The 20,942-nt window shown below is 44.2% G+C and overlaps 1 protein-coding gene across 7 annotated transcripts in view; it reads left to right on the plus strand.

The window, feature by feature from the left end:
* Window positions 1-20,942, plus strand: part of NPHP4 (nephrocystin 4) — a 103,832-nt gene that overhangs the window by 74,584 nt on the left and 8,306 nt on the right. For 6 of the 7 annotated variants that reach the window (XM_019541171.1, XM_019541170.1, XM_019541173.1 and 3 more), the window contains 9 exons: window positions 1,279-1,439; window positions 4,693-4,873; window positions 9,750-9,878; window positions 13,644-13,852; window positions 14,038-14,264; window positions 14,951-15,137; window positions 16,624-16,707; window positions 17,757-17,913; window positions 19,616-19,701. In XM_019541171.1, coding sequence (XP_019396716.1) covers window positions 1,279-1,439; window positions 4,693-4,873; window positions 9,750-9,878; window positions 13,644-13,852; window positions 14,038-14,264; window positions 14,951-15,137; window positions 16,624-16,707; window positions 17,757-17,913; window positions 19,616-19,701 — 1,421 coding nt within the window. The remainder of the gene's footprint in view (window positions 1-1,278; window positions 1,440-4,692; window positions 4,874-9,749; window positions 9,879-13,643; window positions 13,853-14,037; window positions 14,265-14,950; window positions 15,138-16,623; window positions 16,708-17,756; window positions 17,914-19,615; window positions 19,702-20,942) is intronic. The other variant, XM_019541174.1, reaches the window with a different exon arrangement.

Below are 20,942 nucleotides of genomic sequence, written 5' to 3' on the forward strand. Positions count from 1 at the left end.
CACACAGTCAAATGGGTCACCAACTGGCTGGAGGGCCGCACCCAGAGAGTGGTGGTGGACAGGTCATTTTACCTGAAGGAATGTGGGCAGTGGGGTTCCACAGGGCTCAGTCCTCGGGCCTGCACTGTTCAACATCTTCATCAGTGACTTGGACGAGGGGGTAAAAAGCACCCTGTTCAAATTTGCTGATGACACTAAGATGTGGGGGGATGTGGGGATGCTAGAAGGGAGGAATAGGCTGCAATCGGACCTGGACAGGTTACAGGGGTGGGTGGATGAGAATAGGATGGGATTCAAAACGGACAAGTGCAGGGTGCTGTACCTGGGGAGGAAGAACCAGCACCATACATACCTACAGGCTGGGGAACTCCCTTCTCGTCAGTACAGAGGCAGAAAAGGATCTCGGAGTCATCACTGATGCCAAGATGAACATGGGCTGGCAGTGTGGGGATGCAGTCAGGAAGGCCAGCCACACCTTGTCATGCATCCACAGATACATCTCGAGCAGGTCCAGGGAGGTGATACTCCCCCTCTATGTGGCACTGGTCAGGCCGCAGCTGGAGTACTGCATCCAATTCTGGGTGCCGCACTTCAAGAGGGATGTGGACAACATGGAGAGGGTCCAGAGGAGGCCACTTGCATGATCAGGGGGCAACAGGGCAGGCCCTACAAGGAGAGGCTACAGGACCTGAACCTGTTCAGCCTCCACAAGAGAAGACTGAGGGGGGATCTAGTGGCCTGTTACAAACTAGTCAGAGGGGACCAGCAGGCATTGAGGGAGTCCCTGTTCCCCGAGCACTACCAGGAGTGACTAGAAATAATGCTCACGAGCTGGCAGAGGGTAGATTTAGACTAGATATCAGGAGGCACTACTTCACGGTCAGGGTGGCTAAGGTCTGGAACCAACTTCCAAGAGAAGTGGTGCTGGCTCCTACCTTTGGGGTCTTTAAGAGGAGGCTGGATGAACACCTTGCTGGAGTTTTTTGACTCCAGTACTCTTTCCTGCCATGGCAGTGGGTCGGACTCGATGATCTGCTCAGGTCCCTTTCAACCCTACTAACTATGAAACTATGAATCATTGAGCCTGCTTCGATGCACTATAATTACAGTGTCAGAGCAGCATCCCAGCATGTCTACAAGCACCCTGTGAGGCATTACCAAGGGAGAACATTATTGAAGGACTGCAGGTAGACACATTGATAGAACCCAATTCAGAAATGAATCTGCTAAGAAGTAACTTAAATTTGCTTGGTCAGGAAAATACTCCTTGTCTTGCAGGCACTTCAGGGCTGCAGCTAAATTATCTGGTAGATCCTGCTTTCCTAAAGGCTGGAGAACAACGTTGGTTTCTGCGTTACCTAGCTAACCATACCCTACAGATTGACATCTGGGATGGAGACTCTTTGCTGCTCATTGGATCTGCGGCAGTTAGGTTGAAGGTAGGAAACTTTTCCCATAACAAGCCCATGTTTACTAATAATAGCAAAAACTCTCAAAGAATATAAAACAACCTCTGCCTAGAGTGTTAAGAATTTTAAATGGATTTTTGTTGTATGTTTGTGCAGAGGACAGTGGTGCTGGAGTTTCTGAGCTTTGCAACTAAATATTGCAAATATCAGTCCTGAGTTATGTGGTAAAGAAGATGACTCCGTGAGGGTTTTGGGAATAAGCATTAGTTTCTGTGGCACTCAGATCTGATCTAATGATTTTTCAAAGTTGGCAACATTTTTAAAAAAGGGGTGGTGCTGGGAGGTTCCTTCCTTGTGCTCCAGAAAGATGTTGCAGTGACAAAACTGGAGAGTAAGTGGTCTTCACTGCTTCACAGGACACAGTCATAAGAGGCAGCAGCAGTATATGTTACTCTTGCCTTGCCAGCAGGCTTCATTTGTGTATGGGTTGCAACACTGCCTGTGCTGCAGGGAAGGCCCAGTCCATGCTCTGGATCCACTGACTCCCATACATCTCCACTGGGGCTGCCAGGAAAGAGGAGCAAACAGAGCCAAGTGCTAGGAGATGGTTTGTTCAAACATGTTTCACTGGGAAAATGGTCTGAGCACCACTATTTACAGGCCAGAGGGAGTTAGAATTTTTGCTCACTGTTAAGCTGTCTGGATTCATATCAGTAGCTGAGAGGTAAAAGCTCCATATCCTGCTGGGTCCCCTGAGGCAGTGCGGGTGGGGATCTGTTGTGGCTACAAATTAGCCACACACCTCCCCAAGTATTATTCCCGTCCTCTTCCCTTGCCTGATCGACTGCTCTGATTTCTATTCTCTGTTTTGTACCCTTCCCCAATCTACTGCTTTACTTTCTACTCCCTGTCCTGTACTGCCTGCCTGATTTGCTGCTCTGTTTTCTGCTCCCTGCCCTCTCTGCCATTGTGTCCATCAAGGACTGATTTTTTTATCCTGGACTCTGAAGCCAAAAATGACCATTCTGATGGTCTAGCCTGGCATCTCACTTTAGCACAGGACTTCCCCAGAAACAAAACACACCTTATCTGACTTATGACTTTCTGGTCCTGGAGAATTCCCTGCAACCCTTTTTAATTTGTTCCAATGGCTACCTCACCTCTCTGTTACAGATTTAAGTCTTTCTTCAGGTCTGAATTTGTCTGACTTCAACTTCTAGCTCCTGGACCTAGTAGAACTTTGTCCACTCAGCTGAGTGTTCTCAAATTTCTGTTTTCTATGTCAGGACCATATAAGTACCATGAAGGTACTTAAAGACTGTGATCAATCTAGTCATGCTTCTCCTCCCTGATAAACTACTTACTTAGAGCTCTTATAGAGTTTCACTTAGTTTCTTTAATCATTTTCATGGTACTTCCCTGAAGCCCCTCCAAGTTTTGAGTGGACAGTATACCAAATAGAGAGGTGATACAGCCTCCCCACTCCTCCTGCCTGTTCCCCCATTTATCTATTCCAAGATCACATTGGTCCTTTCAGCTGTATCCTCAAAGTCCATGATCATCATCCCTTACAGCCCCCAAGCCTTTCTCAGAGTTGCTACTGCCAAGGTTAGAGTTCCCCATGCTGTAAGCACAGCCTGCACACTTTGTACTTAGACCAGCAACTCTACATTTAGCTATATTGAAATGCCTTCTTTACACTCACCATGGCTCTATCTTCTCCCCTGTCTTCTCCTGTATTTCTCTTCCCTCACCCATGTATCACATGCAAACTTTAATCAGCAATATAGTATGTTCTCTTGAAGGTAATTGATAAAACTTGTAAAACACGCAGGGTGAAGAACAAATCCCTATAAAATATCCCTGGAAACATTTTCACCTGATGATGTGTCCCCATTGTACCACTGTATTCTGAGACCTCTCATAGCTAGCTGGTTTTTAATCTATTTATGATACACAACATTGATTTTGTATCATTCTGGTTCCATAGTCAAGATGCCATGCAGCACCAAGGCCTTATACTTTCCTTACACCTTACAGATATCTAAGTGTGTTACTTCAACACTTTTATCTTTATTAAACAATAGTTTCATGAGATTTATTTTCTATAAATCCATGTTTGTTGGGATTAATGATATTCTTAATTGTTTATCCATCAAATCCTGTATCATCCTGGTACTGAACTAACCTGACAGGCCTAAAATTATATGCGTCATCCTCATTACCCCATTTAAGCATTGGTATATCATTAACTGCATTCTAATCCTCTGGAACTTACAGTGTGTTCCAAGATTTATTGAAAAATCAACATTAAAAGTCCAGAGAGCTTCTCAGGCAGCTGTTTAAGCTTCTTAAATGCAAGTTTTCTGGATCTGTTGATTTAAAGAAATAATCTTGCTTTAATAACTGCCCTTTAACATTCTCCTGAGTTACTGTTGGAAAAGATGGTATTTCATCCTTCTCCTCCTGTAATGTGTAATATTCTCTGTGTTTTCCCCAAATATAGAACAGAAACTTTTATGGAACATTCTGAATTTTTACTGAAAAGGCTACCATTTCATCTTGTCATGGATAACTACCATGGGAGGATTGCTTTTGTCCCTAATACATTAAAAAAGTGTCTCCCTCTTTGCTTCCTTTAACTGTGCTGACCATTTATTTCTCCTAGTTCCCTTTTGGTTTCCTTATCAATTTTCTACATATCCATGCTTCTAAATTATGTTAATTGTTATTAGCTTCCATTTTCCATTCCCACTTCTACGTCTAGCCAGATTGCTTTTTTCAGCCAGTCTAGAGCTTTCTTCTCAGTTGTGTCTTTTTGGATATCTAGTAAAATGCAGTTAAAGAAACTACTATTTATTATTCACAATTTTGTTTCGTTTCTGTCATCTCCCAACTGATTTGGGTCATTGCAGAAGAATTAAAGAGAAAGAAACACCTGCAAAACCACCACCTTCTGAATCTCACAGAACCTCAGAGAAGGCTCAGCCTGCCCTAAACAGGGTGTTTTAATTTGTCTATTGCAACCAGCACACCATTACCCCAGGGATAAAAGCTATGAGCTATGAACTGCGATTAACGTTTGAGACATAAGAGCTAAAAAAAGCCTCAGGTATGCTGAAAAAGAAAACTAACAGTAAACTTTGGATACAGCATTTATTTGAAGAAAACCTGTCAAAGAATTGCACAGACAGAGAAAATCATTTACCGATGGTCTATCATGGGCAGGACCCACAGAGTGTATACTTTTTTGGCTTCAGGGTGGGTTTCTTTCATCTCACAGCACCTGCTCCGCCAGGGTCGGACAGCAGTTCAAGTGCATCATGAGCTGGAGGTCATTTCGACTGAATATGAGCAGGACACCACAGTGATGAGTGGGGACGTTCTCCGTCATGGCTCAGTGAAGCCCGTAGGAGTCCATGCTGTGGTGAAAGGTCGACTTCATCTGTGCTTGGCTAATGTTGGTAAGAATGAACTTCAGGTATTCTGGCTGATTAATGGCCTTTACAGGTGACACGGTTGTCCTTAGAGAAAGAACATGACTTAAGATTTCTCCTCTGTTCTTCCGAATTCTTGCTGCACACAACTCTTGTGGTAACCTCCCTTGCTGTATTTCAGTCCTATCATCAATCTGTCCTATCCTCTATGTTGTACCTCAGGAGCTTGATGCATCATGTCCCTACCTCTCTTCAGTGTAATTATCATCTCCCAAAACAGAGGTATTTTTACCCTCAGTGGAATGCAGCAACACCTAGTGCTTGCAACAGCACTTCCCACCTACAGACCTCAAATCACTGTGTACATGGCAGGAAGCTACCTTATTCCCATTGTACAGATTGGGCTGCTGGGGAGCTGAACATGCAGAGGTGCAGAGAGGGCCTTACCAGTACTTGCAAGTCTCCAGCACCTCTGAGGAATCGGCTACCGTGGCTGAATCTGTATTGGTTCCCTGCTGAGCCTGTACTGCCACCAGGAAACAAGCCCTGCCTGTTTTGACTCAGGAGAGGCTCAGAGCAGTGAGGGCCATCTACGCTGCCTCTTTGCAGGACTTGGAAACCACACAGTAAGAGCAAGTGGGTGGGTCTGTTTCTCAGTGCTGGTCCTAGGCTCAGCTGGGAGATATTCTGGATGTGGCCCAAGTGCTGATAGGTCAGTAGCAGAGCTCAGAATGCAGCAAGTTTCCCAGTGCTCCAGTTGCTGGACACTGTGACCCACATGAAAATATGTTAATACAAACACTGCTGAAAGTTGAAACTGGATGCTAGTGGCTGAAAGAAATTTTGTGCCCAGGCTTCCAGGCCTGAGCCTGAACTCCTGAGGAGCTCGTAAGTACATACTCTGCAGAGCTACTGGGGATGCTTTGGTAACCAGATGTCCATTCAACCAAGCATCAGCATTCTGGATTACATTTTGTTTATTCACAGCTCCTGTGTCCCAGCTTGTGAACAGCTCAGCAGTGGCATAAATAGTTTGCCTAATTTCAGCTTCTGTAAAGGCCCCTGGGCTTTGTTAAATATTTTTAATTCCCCAAAGCAGTTGTCTCAGAGTAAGAACAAATTGTTTTCTGCTCCTTTCTTGGGACAAATGCTGTGAGTACCAAGGAATTCCTAGTACAATGGTAGTGTGAGTCCTATACTTAAAATGCAAGTGTAAATCTGCCGTAACTTTTTCCTATACTTGCAGAATGCTTTTGTACTGGCAAAGTCCAAAATACATTGCCAAAGGAGCAGTGCGTTTGGGCCAAAAGGTTCTTGTGCAGCTGGGGAAGGAAAATCCCTTTTGTGACCCAGCTGTCTGGACTGGAGCTGCTGAGAGAATTTGCAGTTGCTTGAAAAAGAATCAACATGGTTGTAAATCCTAGTGCTCATAGTATCCAATGCACACTCTCTGCCTATAGCCAGTAATAACACCAGGCTGCAGAAAGAGGAGGAAACACAGCTCATTAATTCTGTTTTGAATTCTTTCTGCCTACTTGTTTACAAATGTACAATCTAAGGCTGCTTTGAAGCAGACAATATGGAAACAGTGACACTCAATTAGGTGCTAGGCGAATAACCTGGAGACATGGGAGAAACAGACAAGAAGCACAAAGCTGTACCTATAAGACAACCAAACTTGTAAGAATATTATGCTTCCTAGAATGGATTGGGTACTTTTTTGTATTTAATTCACCAGCCTCTAAATGTGCAATGACTCCAGGTTTTAGACCCTTATCTTCAGAAGAAAGATTAACTCCATTATAAGATATCTTAAATCGTCATTTTCATACTTTGCCTGCAAGAGGGTGATAAGCTGCTCAGGAGGAGAGCCTGAGATTCACAAAACCAGAGAGGAGTTTAACTCAAACCCAGCAAGGGAAACTGATTAACAAAGGACAAATCAAAAAAAAAAAAGGAAAGAAATCCCACATCAATAATACAGCTGCTCGTTGATTTTTCGGGAGAATTTTTTTGGATTTCACAATAACATTAATTTTTTTAAAGTCCTTTCTAAACCCGTACTGAGCAGCAGCACCTTTTCTATAAACTGTATGGCATTTGTGTAGAGAAACAGAATTGGGACCAAACAGAGTAAAATAAAGGCATTGTTAGTCCCAGCCTTTATCAGTTGTGTCCATTTTGCCCCTATTTTGCAGATATTTAAAGGGGCATCAGCATCAGTAATTGCATCTGTTTTGGAAAGTGAGTTCAAAGCAATTTCAGGTATGGCCCCTGTTCCTGAGCTGGTTGCCAGTGTGCAATGACATTTTCCAAGGGTTTTCAAATACTTTTCTGTCCCTTGTGGTTGTGAAAGACGCACATGAACAATAAGGGGGAACGCGTTATGTAGAAGAAGCTGCCACAGTGACTGAATGCCAGCTGCCATCGAGTGCACAGTAAAATAAACAGGGAAAGATGTCTTCAATCTCCTTTAGCTGCAGTAATAGCAGCTGTTACTCTTAATCTTTTCCTTCACAGGTGTGAGGCTTTTGTTTAAAGTGCCTGTGTTTCTTTGACTGGAGCTATGCTGGGTGAAGAATCAGCAGCTCTCAGTAACTGAGTTGCTGACTGTTGTTCACATAGGAGCGTGAGGAGGGATTCATTTTTAACTGCGTCTCTAGACCACAACGCTGTTCTTATAGAAATGGTCTGCAGGCTGTTTTAAATACCAAAGGTTGTTGTCAGGTTGGGACTCATCAAGTAGACTTCTCCCGTGGGCATGCAGGCTGCAGCAAAATGCATCTGCTTAACAACTACTAACAGGGCCATGAAACAAAGGTAGGAACCACTACAGATGGAGTGGTGTTCTTAGCATAGAAAGAGACCAGGAAAGAACTACACTTTCCTTGACTGTAACACTGCCAGAGCTGCAGGGCACAAACTGTGGTGGAGAGTATGAACCTTTTCACTTCACATGTGCCAGGGGATTAAACAGCTTGAAGTATTTCTGCTAAAGTTCTGCTTCCAGGAGCATGCATAAAAGAAGATGTGTGCAGGACTGCGACAGTGTCCTTGAATGCAAGGGATCTCTCAAGGATATCTGCATAGTGCTAGTAGCCCTGGAACCACTTTCTTGTAGTTCACCCCAAGCTGACAGTGTGGCATGGTCTGTGATCCAGGGAGGTGGCCCTACAGACTGTAGTGGCAGGCAGTTTGCTCATGGGTGACATCACAACCCAGATCCTAAGGGCTGTGCAGTTTTAGTACCTGGCTGCAGTCTGGGATGTGCCAGAATGATTCCCTGGGCACTCCGAGGAAGCTGTTCTTACAAAAGCATGAAGCATATGTTCTCCTCTGTATGGTAGGAATGGCATGGCTTTGACCCCAACTCACATCTGTGGAGGCTGCCAGCATCCCCAGTTGTGATGTAAATGGGGCAAGTGGAGGAGAATGCATGTAGGACACTCCTACTGACCCACAGCATCCAGCTCTGAGTGTTTAAATGCCATGTAGATGTATAGTCAAGCATTTCCCATCCACTCTGCATTTATGGAGTGCCTGTCCGAAGGACAGAGAAGAGATTTATAGGTTAGGTAAATACACAGACAACTTTACAGCTGCACCCCGTACAGTTAGGGATCGCTTATAGATGAGCATAAATCCCCAGAGCCCAAAGAGGTGCCAACACAGTAAATAGATCAGTGTTCAGACTACTTTTGTTCCCTTTATATATGTATATGGAGGTGGAAGAAAGAGGCAGTAAAACAACAAACTTTCCTTGTGTTACAGGCTAATGCCATGAAGAATCTGTGCCTCTTACTGACACACTTCACCTCCCAGGACTCTTGGCAGTCCTTGGTCCTTTACTGGAACCACTGAGAATACATATTAGAAAAGAAAATGTATCACTTCCATATTGCAAAGACCTATGGTAAAATCCTCATGGTATCTACACTGATTTGGTAATGAGAAATGGTCTGACACTTGTGGAAAAGCCCTAAAAAATGTAGTAGTTTTAAAATACTAGGGCTCTAGGCAGAAGTCATCCCGAAGCCTATTAAATGTAGTTGAGAATGAGATCTTGTTGTTGTCGCTGATTTTTTTGGTTACACTCTCAGTTCGATAGCAAGGATATAATCTTCTATAGCAACATCCAAAAAGTTCTGTAGAACAATCATCATTTTCTTTTCAAACATGTGTGACTTGCTCTGGTTTCCATGTTGTGCATTTTCTACAGTGACATCTGCCCAACCTGACCTAAAGAAAGCAAGGCCATATTCTGGGTCTCCCAAATGTGACTTCATGTTGCTGTGTGATTATCGTTGCTAGTTGTTGAGCAGCTGTGCTTGGTTGGTCCCTGGGGTGTGCCACAGTAAAAACTGCTAATGATAAAGGAATGGGAATCCTTAAACATGAAGACAGAAGCCCACCCTGACCCTTCAAGGTGTTTTTATTTCATAGTCACAAAGTGCATGCTACGTTCTAGTCCATTGTCAAAGAAAAGAGGGCACAAATGGATTACATAGGATGCCATGGTGCTTTCTGCTGAGATGGAGAAGCACTAATACATGTGTACATATTTAAATATCCAAGCTTCATGACTCAGGTGGGGATGCTAGATCAATATGTGCAACTTTCCTGTCACACAAATTGCCTTGCACCAGGCCGGGAAGAGCCCCACTTGGGTTCAGTCACGTGGGTGAGTACAGCTGCATTCTTTATCAGCATTGCTTGGAGACTCGTAGATTTGGTCTGTATGCTTGTTTGTTCCAGCTGCAACACAACAGCTCTAGATAGAATGACTGTTCTTATTCTACAGGCACAGACTGGGGGCCAAATTCTTGAGTTCAGTGGAGTTGTGTCCACTGGCGGCAGCAGCACTTAGCAGGCCCCTCTTTCACAAGCTCTGCTTGTGCTGCAGGTCACCTGTGTGAGCAGAGGCTGAAGCAACCAAACTCTTTGCCACCACCCCGTTCTCGCATCGTCTCCTCACATGATGGGACCAGTGGCTTCCATGGAGGCAGCTTGTTCTCCTTCAGCGCTTGTGGGGGTAAGTCCTTATGGCTCCTCGCTTTCTTTATCTCTTCACTACTTTCTGTCCCACGTGCTGAAAGAGATGTAGAAGGAAGTGGCTGACTGATACACAGTAGTATGTGCTTGCTCCGTGAACACAAGTTTTGGCTGTCCCCCAGAATATCATGCTACAGACATACTTCACAGCAGCATGAAGTGCTCTGTCTTCTACTGAATTACTACATTATGCCTCCAAACTATTTTAATCCTGAGGCTGCAACCTGTTTAAATTCATGGGTTGCAAATTCTTAGAGACTGATGTATTTTGAAGCAAGGCTGCAAAAAGTATACAGAGGCTGAACTGTGATCAGATTCCACACCTTTGTCTCATCAGTTGCTACTAAATGGCATTTGCACCAGCCTTTTGTGTACTGTGTGCCATGGGGTCTGTATCAGGAAAGCTTTAACCACAAAGATACTGACACATCATGTCCAACTTGGACAAAATAAGAGGACCCTCTGCCATTACCTTCATGCTAGCTGTTGGCAGGAGTGCGCTTGCATGAGCTTTTGTCAGCTGGGTTGGTGATTCACAGGCCATGCTCTCTCACCTCACTCATCACAGTACTGCACTTGGCTTTGTGGAAATCAAGCGTTATTCTCCAGGCATGAAGTGAGTAGAATCTGCTTTCCTCTTAATCCATAGTTGCTGAGAATGATGACAAGAGTGGAGAGATGGCAGATGATTTTCCACTAACGGTGGTTTACAGTCCTCCATATAGGTAACAGCAACAGCCCAGCTATTTATGGATTGGAAGGCTCAACTTGTAAATTACAGTCCTTCATAATTTTAACTGCTTGTTGAAGTCTCATGACCCGCTCAAACGTAGGTCTGGGGAAAGAGTATGATGAGCAGATGCAATCACTACCTGTGTAGAGTGGACATCCTTTCCTCCTGCTAGGATCAAGATGAGTGCATTCTACCTTCCTTCCAGCCCTGACTTGAGGAATGCTCAGTGCTTAGGAGGGTGCCAGTTAAGGTCTTTTAAATAATTAGAGCCTGCATCTCATTTACATGCATTGGTTTGGCAATGTCAAGAGGTCAGCATCTAATGTAAATGAAAATCAGGCTAAAGGAGATAAAGTAACCTCTTATTATTCTGCTGTTCACTTCATAGCATGCTCTGCCACAAACCTATTTCTCTGTTTATATACACAAATGTGTGCATGCACACACAACCTGAATCGCATTTTTAGTCCCCTAGAGTTCTGCACTGCAGTTATACAGTTGACAGTAGGTGTATATTTGCAAGAAGAGGAGTTGAAATATTTAATCAACTAAAGTGCCAGTTCCTAAAGGACGGCCTTGTGTGCATGTGAGATGAAATACAAAATTCCCAAAGCTATGGGAAGTACAATTAGGCATCCGTGCATGTCTTAAATGGACTCTTTTATGAGCAGTGATGAGGAAGGTTGACCTGCAGTGCCCCATGTCTAACCTAATACAAGTTATTCAGCCAATGGCTGTATTCTGGGAGGAAAAGGAAGTTGTGGACAGGCTGAGAATAGCCAGCAAGTTAGTGAAATCATTTGATACTGGTTTTCACAAAGTGTTAAAAAAGAAGCCCATGATGTGGGGAGAATAAAAATAATTGGATTTCAGGCCAGAAGAGATCTTCTGCAGAGATCTTCTTGGGAATTCTTGCCCGAGATTGGCTTTTCTTGCCCCTGATATTTGAATAAGAGCATATCTCAATGCTACAATATGAGGCCATGGCATGTCAGAGTAGAGACATGTTGGTGTTTACATGAGCACCTGTGACTGCTTACCTGTAATGTGTAAATCCAACCCTGGAAGGCTCAGGTTGGAGAAAAGGCCAAGTTTTGGAATCAGTTAACTTCCCTGACCTGGTAATTCCCCAAGTATGTGCTCATGAGGCTTCCACTTCCTATCTGTGGGAGGTCAGGAATCCTGGTGAATAGTCTCCCCAACAGTATATTGTCTTTGAGTTCAGCAGGAGTTGGAAAGCACAGAGCCTGGGCAATTAGTTGGATGCCTCTGGCCCAGGTGTACTGAAATGCCAAATATTGTGCTGTGTATGCTGGCCTCACATGCCGGCAAGGCTTGGAAGAAGGCACCTGTGTTGATAACAACTATCAACTATCCATAGCTTGCAGTCTAAGAGGGAGCTTTCTTGCCAGGCACTCTCCCATTATATTTTAAACATGACCCATGTAGTTAAACATTCTAGACACTTAACCTATTGCTAAAATATGAGTGTTTGGGCTTAAGCTGTGTGAGCCAATTTCCTATGTCTGGGAAGCAGTTAGATGGATTTAAAATTAAATTGGGCCTGGGTAACCTGCAAATAGAACTTGTTTACCAATTTTTAAAGAAAATGTAATGCAGTGAGACGCAAACAACCGTCGTGCAGGCTTGCACGTCATGTAGAGAGTTTAATCCCATGCATCAGATGCTTAGTAGTGGAGTGAATTTCATATATTAAATATGGGGCTGGCATTTCAATCGGGAGCAATTCCAGTGGCAGTTTTGTTGAGGAAAAAACAAGGAGAAAGGACTAGAAAAGAGGAGTTTTCATTCTAATGAAAACATAGGTGTGTTTTGTGTGTTGCTGGAAATGGAAGGTTTTGCTTAAGAAGAGGGGCATATCATTAATTTCCACTTGGAGTTTTGCGTTTATCTGTGCAATTAGTAGGATGTTAGGATGTACTTATAATCCCATAATATTCAGATCCCTATTATTTATTCCATGTTTAATTTAGGCCTCGTATTTATGTTACCATAACTCAGAGGAACTTTACCAGAACTTTGCTCATTGATGGTATCCAGCAATAGGTGAGGGAGAATTAATGTACTGTGATGCCCCACTTGGTTTTCTTTTTTGTTTACATGTGGCCTGATGGCAAGGAATCGGGTGAAATGTGATTTGCCTGCTCTCTGTGAAAAGCTTTAGAAACTGTAATATACAGAGCCAGCTTGGGACTTTTGGCTTCCCCTACAGATTTCAGTCCTGATTACTCGAAGAGGGACTTTTAGTGTCAGTTCCAATGACTCTGAAGGCTCTTACTGGAACAAAATACAGCTCACATATTGCAAGGCAAGGTGGATCATTATGACTATCCACTCTGACCTGCATAGCACAGGCCCTAAGACTTCTCCAGGTTAACCCTGAGTTGAACAAGAGGATGCCTGTTAGAAGAAAAACACCCAAATTGTGATTATAAAATTGCCAGTGATGGTGAATCCCTGTTGTAAACGATTCCACTGTTACAAGTTTGTACCTTATTTCTTGTCTGAACTTGTTTGGCTTCAACTTCAGGTCTTTGAAGCTTGCTGCTTTTCATTCAAAGGCTGAAGAGCCTCGCTTCCCAGGCTGAAGATCCCTTTTATCCAATTTCTATTTTTGATGTGGACGCTTACAGCTTGTGCCCAAGCCAGCCCTTAACGTCCTCTGTGAAATGCTGAACAGACTGAGCTCCTGGGGTCTCTTGCTATCAGGCCTGTATTCCAGTTCTCTAATCATTTGGGTGATTCTTCTCTCAATGCTTCCCATTTGGCCAAGGATTTAGCTTTGTTTTAGCCATCACCATTAACCAGACTTAGTCAGCTGTCCTTCAGCATCCCTCTTCCATGGGAATGCCTTCACTCAGCTTGCTGGTATAGAACCCTTTCTTGCCTCAATGTATTCCCCTCAGTGCTTCCCCTCATTCTGTCTTCTGCCTCCAGGTCAATGAGTCACTCAATGTCTCTGACCAAAGTCCTCCTTACCTTTTCACTTAGCTAAGAATGTCTCCCAGGCACAGAAGCTGGCAGATGTGGACAGTGAGCTGGCTGCCATGCTATTCAGTCGCCTGCGTGAGGTGAGCATTGCCTTCCAACATACCACCCGTGAGGCCAGTGCCATACGCAGGCGGAAGTTGGAGAGGATGGTGCTGGTGAGACAGCTCGAATCCCAGGAGGACCTCAGCAGGAGACAAGCAGCCCTCATGGTGAGGAAGGAGCAAGGTGCACTGTCATAATACCTTTGTGGCCAGAGGGAAAGTCACAGCTGGGCTTTGCAAAACACCTTGGTGCTTTCCCATGTCTGGGTTGGAGGGAGGGAGGGAATGCTGGTGGAAAAACGAAAGACAGGAACTCTGCCAAGTGCACTGCTCACAGGCTTCTCTCTTAAAAGGGTCAGCATGAACAGCGCATTCAGCACTCCAGGGACCTGCAAATTATTGATGCCTACCGGGAGCGCATCAAGGCTGAGAGTATCTCCAACATGCTGAATCAGGCCATCACCACCAAATACATACTCTATGCTACCCTGGGGACAGCAGAGTTCTTTGAGTTTGCACTGAAAAACCCATACGGCGTCCAACATACAGTGACAATTGAGATTGACCACCCAGAGCTCAGGTAGGGACCAGAGGCCTGCTTCCTCTTCAGGGTAGCTTGCCTGACCTTTACATAAGTACCTCTTAGCTTTGTGCTAGCACTAGGATTTTGAAGATGGGAGGAGTCTGCAAGGGAGCTCAGGCTCTCTCAGCACAGGGAGGTCTGTCTTTAATGAATGTTCCATGATACATCAATAACCCGTTTCTCTCTCCAGAGACCCACTCACCTTTGTTCCCCCCCCCGACCTGCCCCTATTAGTCTTACAACTATCCAACTGGAAAAGAACTCCCAAGCTATTAGCTGGGAAAGCAAAGAACCAAGGGATTTTCACACTTCCTTATTCTGACTGTTCTGCCTATACTTGTGGCCAGGATCCACTGACTTAGAGAAGTAGAGACCACCCTGAAACTCATTTCTCCCATTGTGTAGTGTGTGTTTGTGTGCTTTGGGGTAGCAGTGCATATGTGTTGGAGTAGCAAGGAGTTCTGCATTTCCCAAGCCCAAAGATTTGCCTGTCTGATGAAGTTCTGCTTCAGTCCCTTGCTTCTGTATCTTCTCAGGCCTTTTGGTTGCAGTCTCTCCTCCTTTGCCTCACTATATATCACAGTCCAGGCATGGCTTTTAGGCTTCTGTTGGATGGAGCAGAGGGACACTAGCTCCTGAACAGCTGTGTCCTCAAAGCAGCTCTTCCTGTAATTGTCTTCCAGCGTTATTGTGGACACGAGGGAATGGAGACACTTCAAAGAGCTGACCAAAACTGTCACACCAATAGAAGAAGACATGTTCCATCTTGGCGATAACGTCAGGCCTCAGGTCTACCTGCGCCCCAAGGAGACTGTTCACATTCCGTTTAAATACCAGACCTTCTCGATAGATCCTATTGTCATGATGCAGGTACATCATCTGCTGTATTATCCCAGAGTTAAAATAATGAAGAAAGAGGATGTTTTGCTGAGCCTTTATGCAGAGTTAAACCTCATGCCAGCTGTATAAACTTCACTGCTGGTTTTATAACTGAGGCTATTTCTAGTACGTAGTGGGTGGCATGTCACAGAGCTTCACATCAGCTGCTCATTACGCTGCTTTCTAAGCTATTTCCATTTTTCCAGTCCTGCCTGATATTACACCACGTAATTTAACAGAAAGTTGACTTTGCTTATGAGTGAGTGATGTCAGGCAGGCCCTAAAAATATCAGGTCTCAATTTCGGAGCAGCATTATTGGTATATCTTTGGGAGAAGTCAGAAATAATCACAGCAACATGCTGTCCTATGATATGTCCTCTTCTGGCCCCAGCCAAAGCTAGGAAACAAAGAAAATAAAATGGAGGAATAGAAAGGTTGAGTCAATTCTTACTTTTTCCAAACCAGTGGTCCATCTGTTGTGGGTATATGATAGCAAATGAATTTGGTATTTGTGAAGGCCATAATGAAAAATTTAATTTTCTTCCTAGCCTACCAAGAAAGAGAGGGCTTGAATTTTAATGTCAATTTCCTCCTAGAATTAACCCTTCTACCTTTGCAACTGGCTTGCTTCCTTCCATCTGTGCCCCTCAGTTCTTGGCATGTTAAGATTTAGGGCCAAACTTATCCCTGATACACTTCCATGATGTTTGACTGCCTTAGCCTGTTCTCTGAGACGCATAAAACTGGCTTTTGAAAAGAAGATTTCATCAAATTGTTCTCTTTTTCATACTCCTTTTACTTCACTACCATAGAATAAATGAGTGGGTGAAGCAAAGCTGCTGGGAGCTTGTAGAATTTGAGAGTGGTGGGTTGGAGATACAAGCCAGCTTTGTAATTCTGAATTGCTCCATCAGTTCTCCTCCCATGGGCTGCTGTTGCTAATGATCTGCCTCCCAGTCTCCTGATGCCATCTGCAACATACTGCACAGGGTTGTTGTTTTTTTTAAATCACAAATTTTACTAAGATTTTAGCAAAACCAACAATGATGGAAAAAATGAAGTATTAAAACAACTCTCACAATCTTAGTGGCCGTGGAAAGTGTCTTGACAATGGCAACAGCTTTGTACTGTGCAGTGTTTTAAAATTAACATGTACATGGAGAGGCTCTCTAAAACAAAATGTGGTGTTTTACAAGGCAAAAGCTGTGCTTTTGGGTCAGGCTGGTAGAGGGCTGCATTCCAAAATTCTGCATTTCCCACTCGCACAGAACTTTCTCAGATCCATGTATATACACAATGTTGTATCACAGGCAGAGAGAGAAACCAAGGGGAGAGTGCTCCCTCTAACAGCTCCCTGAGATATTTTCTTGGACACTGTAGGCTTAGTTCAATACAGCGATGAAGATTCCAGAGAAAGCATTCGTAACATGATGCACTGCTTCTTTCCATGATAGCTGTCTCTGTATTTATTAACAGGGTCCTGCTGAGGTGAAATTCAGTAAAGACACAGATGCTACAACACCCTGGACATCCAATGCTATGCTGACAAAACACATCAAGGTCAGTGAGAGGTCAAAAGAGAAGCTTGCACTTGACGTTTAGAGCTTGTTAGACTTGCAATAAAACTGGGTCAAGAACTGAACCTACATATATTTAAGTTGGGCAGTCCTACCTAGCTAATGTTAGGGTAACTTCATTCTACTTCATGGAGATAAAATGAGCACTTTGTAGTCCTCTAGCATCCCAGGATGCACTGCTGTCATCCTCCTCTCCCACAAATCTAGAGCAGGGATAGAGCCCAAGTGTCCTGGCTCCTAGTTTATATCCCTTCTCACCAGGCCTCTAGTGATAAATCAGAGCAGTGTAGGCAAAAAATGGTATTAACTTTTAATGTGCAACTGCTCACAGCACATTGTAACTTTTAATGCCATTTAACATTCCATTAGATTTAGTATGGACTAAGTATAATGCGTAACTTCACTCTTTAAGTACTTTGCAAGTTTTCTGCTTGTGCTTCCTGTGTTCTGTGTTGTAGAATCCACCAGAAGCCAGTGAAAGTAGTCGTATGTGTGTGTGTTTAACTACGCTTTGTACATATGCATCCATTTTATAAATACAGCTATTAGGGACCCAAGTGTACTCATGTGGTTTCTTAAGCTATTTTTTATTACATAAAAGGGGAAAAGAGAAGATCTATATAGCTGTAGCCAGCTCAGTTATACAAAAGGATTTTGTTTGCAAACATAAGTTGACATTCAGATTATCATCTTGTTCTTGTCTCTATTTAATTGCTTTCAACCCCTCTACCAACTGCTGAGTTAAAACCTCTCCTCTGACATTCCCTGCTTTCCCATGCCGATAATTCTTTTAGGAGGTTTAGATCACATACTTTGCTAAATGGAAGTCTCTTAATAGCCCCTGTGGTATTAAGGAGCCACTATTGTAAAGATGCAAACAGATTGGGATTGGATTTTTTTTACTTATTATTGTTCAGAACAAGAGGTTGTTCTTTTCTATCAGTTGTCAATGAAATGCTTCCCCCTCCGCCTCCTGGTCACTTTTGTTTCCTCCTAAGCTAATTTCCTTTGCTCTGGCAATATTTTGGACAGGTCTCCTTCACGGTGAGTGGTGGAAAGCCCCTCACAATTCTCAGTGTAACAGTGGAGCCACAGCCCCATGTGGTGGATCATACCTTCCGCTTCTATCATCCAGAGATGACATTCTTGAAGAAGTCCCTCCGACTCCCACCTTGGCACACAATTCCAGGTAATGAATACATGCATTGGGCTGAAAGTGCTCTTCTGCTTGCCTTCCTTTTCAAGACCACAAGCTTTAGTTACCACTCATGCTCAGGGCTGGTGCAAGGATTTTTGCTGCCCTTGGCAAACAAAATTTTGCCTCCCTCTCTTTTCATTCCAGGAGGAGCTGAGATCAGGCATCTCCTTAAACAGCAGCACAGCCAGCTCTGTGGGACATGTGGGCGCAGCTGCTGCATCCCTGGAGCCTCAGGAGCTGGGCATGGCCCTTGTGTCACTGCCTTAGCCCCAGCGGTGGCAGTAGTGCCCCCTGGGAACCCACCCAGAGTCCTCCATGTGTTGGTGGCAGCACACAAACGTGCCCCCTGCTCTGACACTGTGAAGCCATGGCATATAGGGCACTGAATGGATGGGCCATGGCATTTCCCAGGTTGATGTGGAGTTTCCTGTCCCTCTTCATGCTGCCCCTGTTTGGCACCTTCCTGTGCTACAACCTGATCTGCTGCAGCAGCAATACCATGCAAAGCCTGAATACAAGGGGTATGCACACACTGCCTACCCAACTCATGATGCTATTTTTGCTGTCCGCTATAATTTAGTGCACTAGGCAGCCACCTGCCCTGCCTGTATGATTACGCCAACTCTCCTTATGCTGGGTTCATGCTTCCCTGAAAGCTTCCTGCTGATGAGAACAGTGTGGGGGCCTATATCTCATAGTAGCAAGGGTGTTTTTAATCTTCCTGCCATAAAATTTACAAGAACTTATTGGACAGAAGCTTGGCTGGGATGGCTTAGTCAGGATGATTCTGCCTTGAGTGAGGGGTTGGACTAGATTACCTTGTGAGGTCCCTTCCAGCCCTGCTTCCCTATGATCCCTCTCTGTTGCCTCCTACCTGGAGCCCTGTGGATGGCACGTTTACTCAGTCATACCAGCTATGACCTGTCTTTGATTCAGTCTCTTCATGTGGGCTCCATTTCTGGACAGTGTCTAAACCTTACAGATTATTTCATTCTAATTTATCTAAAACCCAGCCTTTCCCATCCATGCTTCTAACCAGAAGTCCTGTCCAGACTTTGTCCCTTACATATCCTGACTACCGCAACATCCTCTTCTTTGGCCTTAACAAATGCAGCCTTGCCTTGCTGATATGCCTCTGGCAGGCTGCTGTAAGTCCACTGCTTTAACTGCATCACCTTTAATTGTCCCCCTTCCATTCTACCCAATGGCTTCTCTTCATTCCCGATCCCCTCACAGCCTCTCCCCACCATGATCGTCATTCACCTGCCAAGAGGTTGAGTCCCATCCCCATTGCCCACTTTCAGATGCACACCTTAATAAGCACTATTGTAGTGTCTCCCCTACTGCCTCTCATGCTTAGGAGGTGCTCTGCCATACTGCAAAGCCACTGCAGTATCTTCCTACAGCTTTCTCAGTGGTGCTCTTTCTTGTCTTGGAGCCTTCAGAAAACTGGGCAATGTGAAGCTGGTGACCACTCTGCATCATGTTGACTGGTATTGTGTCACTGGTGCTCTGCTGTCTGTTGTGATCCATCTGATGGCAGTGTCCTTGATTATAAACTCTTGGTTCTGCAGGGGCTGTCTTTTTGTTCTGTGTTTGTACAGGCCCTAGTGTGTTGGGGTTGTAGTGATTCCGTGCACTACGACTCTACAGTGATAGCAGTGTTTCCTTTTGTGCCTTTCTTCCCCTCTAGGTGCCCCGGCTGGAGTGCCAGGAGGGGAACCTGAGATGTACGTCCGCTGCAGTGACCCCAACATCATTTGTGAGACAAAAAAAATGGTACTGTCCACGATATGGCAAACTGAAATCTATGAACATGCAGCCTCCACCTTTCCCTAGCTCCTTCTACTGATTGAGTGTTGTTTTGTCTGAGGCAGAAACACCATGTACCACTAACACTGCCTGGGATTTATTGATCTTTAATGTTACAGCATAGTGGTATTAGGTTACAACTGCTGTAATCCCTTATAATTGTGCAGGGGGAAGCCTTACTCTAGTCTGCCTTTCTCATTTTAGCAACGCAGGCTTAATGTTGCATCTTACAGCCTTGTACACCATGTTGCATTGCATTGTTGATCGGAAGAAATGGCAGTTAGTTTATAACACTGGTGGAAACCACCATTGTTAAGAAAATGCCCAATCTCTATTTAAGTGCTGCAGGTACATCCTTTTTTCTAACTCAGAGGCTGTAGAACCAACAGGGAACATACAGAAATACAAAGTTATCCCTAGTCAGTGGACTACCAAACTAGTGCCCAAAGCTAGGCTACTTTGCTGCTGTCTCCACTAGATTTCAAGCCAGCATCCAAGTGCCCAAGAGCTCCAGTGCTACAAAGATGAAGGTCAAGCAATACCTAGAAAGAGAAGTAGATAAATAGAGCACTTGGCCTTGGACCCATTTGCTTTCAGGTGATGCTAATACTCTACCACTGAAGTGGTGCCTGATCTCTCCCAGGCCTTTGTATCTGTACCAGTCTGATCTGAAGCACCTCAAAAGTCAGTTGGGTTATTTTCATTAACTTCAATGGACTTTGGATCAGGCCTGAAAAGCTGTTTATTTATAAACCCCTTAGTATTTTTCCCTGATGCGCAGTGCATGATGGGTCCCTCTCCATAGTTCCTCGCCTTTGATTTTCAAGTTCCCTGGGCTTCTTTTCAGCTGGTTGGGATTTAAATGAAAAATAAACTCACGCATATAAATGTGAATGGTAATGAAGGTTCTTGTTAATTGCTGTTGCAGAAATGTGTTAGCATAGTAATTGGATTATGGCTTGTTAGAAAACTTGGGGAAAACTCTCCAAAATTTAATTACTGAATCAGACCCGGAATGCAAGAGCCATTTGTGTCATCTTTTGTAATTAAAAATACTGGAAGAGCTCACCCAAGCTGCATAATACTTAATAAAACAGTTTTGCTGGGTTCTGAAGCTCTTGTTTGTGGAAATGGGGTGGGGGTGTGAAGAGAGAAAAGGAACCCCTGGAGTCCTCATTAGCTGGTTTGATCTTTAGGTTAACTATTCA

This window comes from Crocodylus porosus, unplaced genomic scaffold, assembly GCF_001723895.1.
Source record: "Crocodylus porosus isolate Cpor-Errol unplaced genomic scaffold, CroPor_comp1, whole genome shotgun sequence".
NCBI classification, from domain to species: Eukaryota; Metazoa; Chordata; order Crocodylia; family Crocodylidae; genus Crocodylus; species Crocodylus porosus.